The sequence below is a fragment of the Anopheles aquasalis genome, chromosome 2, assembly GCF_943734665.1.
Source record: "Anopheles aquasalis chromosome 2, idAnoAquaMG_Q_19, whole genome shotgun sequence".
Taxonomy (NCBI): Eukaryota; Metazoa; Arthropoda; class Insecta; order Diptera; family Culicidae; genus Anopheles; species Anopheles aquasalis.
Window position 1 is genome coordinate 4,850,001 of NC_064877.1, and position 2,500 is coordinate 4,852,500.

General features: G+C 48.5%; 1 protein-coding gene across 1 annotated transcript in view; it reads right to left on the reverse strand.

Annotated features, from left to right (window-relative positions):
- The window catches only part of LOC126569071 (adipokinetic hormone/corazonin-related peptide receptor variant I-like), an 18,890-nt gene that overhangs the window by 2,080 nt on the left and 14,310 nt on the right, over nt 1-2,500 (reverse strand). Inside the window, exons 4-7 of the mRNA XM_050225879.1 lie at nt 2,476-2,500; nt 1,494-1,647; nt 1,211-1,407; nt 278-421 (exon numbers count right to left, since the gene is read on the reverse strand). The exon at nt 2,476-2,500 is cut by the window's right edge and continues 177 nt beyond it. Coding sequence (XP_050081836.1) covers nt 278-421; nt 1,211-1,407; nt 1,494-1,647; nt 2,476-2,500 — 520 coding nt within the window. The remainder of the gene's footprint in view (nt 1-277; nt 422-1,210; nt 1,408-1,493; nt 1,648-2,475) is intronic.

Here is a 2,500-nt window from a genome sequence, read left to right on the forward strand (position 1 = left end):
CCAAAGCGCAGTCTAGCAAAAACAAAAATCAGATCTAATATGCTTCCCGCACTATTTGGCTCCAGCGAAATAAATGAATAGCATCCCTGTGGTTTTCACGCGCAACATATGAATAGTGCGTGACATGATTAGGTCAAGCTCAGCTTTCCTCCGGCATTTCGCCGGTACACTCTTGTCCTACGCAGGTCATGGAGGCGCCAGGTGGTTCACTAGGTCGTGTGGATGTACGGTGTTGCTTTGTTTGCGGTAGTCTGCATGGTATCGCCCTAACCCGTACCTGTAGGTTGCAGCAACGCAATGCCGCCATTTTGGTTGAGATGATTCATCGTTATGCTGCGGTGGTCGGTTACCAGCAGCTCATCCTTATTGTCCCGTCCGGTAAGCCGGTCTGAGTGGGGCCCTATGATGCCGGAGACCGCATCTGGAATGAGGTAGATAGAACGTGCTAATTCACCGGTGTACCTTCGGGTGTTTTCTGTGGTTGTTTTGCGGCACATCGTACTGCCAAGCGGAATCTACCGACGGTAGCCTTATTTGCGCTCAAGCAACGATGCATGAGCAACCCTACAGTGGTGCTCTTCAAGGAAAATAACCTAATTAAGATTGCAACACCCACTGATACAGTGTAGTTACTGTAAGGTGCAGCTATAAAAAACGGGTTTGTATGAAGTGACATGAAGTCGAGCGAGAGTTCAAGTCCGATTCGTATAGCCAAGCAAACAAACAGCTCAAAGAGCTTCAACAGAGCCTGCTCTGTGCGAAGGATTACACTTGGAGAGTCAGACAGATTAAAAAGAAATGTGCAGCAAGGATGGATGGTAAGGAAACAACAAACAAAGTAGCTACTCCAGACGTAAGCACGTCGCTTTGTTCTTTGGCCATCCTACAGAATTATGTTTTTGTTAGTAAAGGACGTGATAAGTGATGCATGGAGCTACACGATTACTTTATGATTTGCTAGTCAAACTTAACCACCTGGCCAGAGCTTTTCGTGGGCGAGAGTGAATGAATAGTCGGAACCATCCTTTCGTTACTCAAAACAACATGGACTACTGTATCCATGAACTCACAAAAAAAGCTTGCATAAGGCAACGGAGAGAAAAAAGGAATGGCTCAGAAAAAGCAAAAGCCCGTTTTTCAAGAGGACAGTAGCAAAGCTTTGGTGCTAAATACATAGTGACCGGTGGATCGTCTACCGGCTGCTCCGTACCAGTTGAGCGCCGCTGGGCTGCGTTCGGTGTTTGTGCTCCACCGAGCGTATTGCGGCGCCAGCACCGAAGCCGACACTTCATCGCGTAAGAACCGTAGACGAGCGGATTCATGCACGAGTTAGAGACGGCCATCAGGAACAGTCCATCCTGGACGGCAACATCAACTTTGGCGGCACTTTCGCGGTCAAACATGTACCTGAAATCGGGAAATGGAAAGCCCCGGTCACTCGCCCGTCTACTCGCGTCCGACTAAACTGACAAGCCAGCTCGGGGAAAACCTACCACAGTGTCATCACGACGTACGGTGTCCAACACCAGACGAATACGACCACGATGGTAATGGTGAGCCGGAGTGTCCTTTGTCGGGCCCGTTCGATGTGCGTCAAATCGTTGCATCGGAGGCGCATTGTCCCGGGAGTGTTGGAATCACTTGTTTCTGGAGATAGAGAGCGAGAGAGAGAGAGAGAAAACAGAGGGAGAACAAATAGGGGAACGGAAGAGGGACAGGAGGGGTGCATAAAAACAGAATCAGAATCATGAAACTTATACCATTGATCATCGACACCTGATTGAGGCTGGCTCTGTACCCACCAGCCGTAAATGCCCCACGAGAGAAGACCTCATTAGCCATTCCGATTGAAAACCGGGCGCAACGTGGAAGCAATTAATTATGGTTGGATTGAAGAGTGCATTATTTGTTGGCCGATTTCAGGGAAATGTCCAAATGAGATTCATTCGCACATCCTGTGCAAGCACATAACCTGAGTGTCAAAAAACCCTGTATCTGAGGCCCATTTAAATGGGCTCCCTTTTGGGAAACACAGCAACACAGCATTTGAGCTCTCTTGAACCGTAACATGAGATAACATGAGATAATAGCAAAATAAGCTCAAGCTCCCTCTCGATGGTTGACGGTATTGTAGCCAGTCCCACAAGGGAATCCCCTTTTCGGTATCACATTGTTATGTGAATCACGTGGGATTCATCTAGCGAACTGGCAGAAACCTCGCGCATTTTGATATATTGTTCGTTACGCAGCTGAAAGTGGCTGTGAAAGTGCGTGCGTGAGAGGGCGCTGGGCACTGTGGGTATATCCTATTCGAGTGCTTCGTGTAAAGAAGTCCCAGCTGCCAGAAACAGGAAAATTTACGAAAAATTAGCCCTCCTCCGTTGGCCACCATTATGTATGCGGCGTCGTGATGGTTCCGGATGAAGCCCACTTCTGTTTCGTTTCGTTCCAGAAAGGACGTGACGAGATGCTTACCCTTTTCCCGGGACCGATTGGAGAT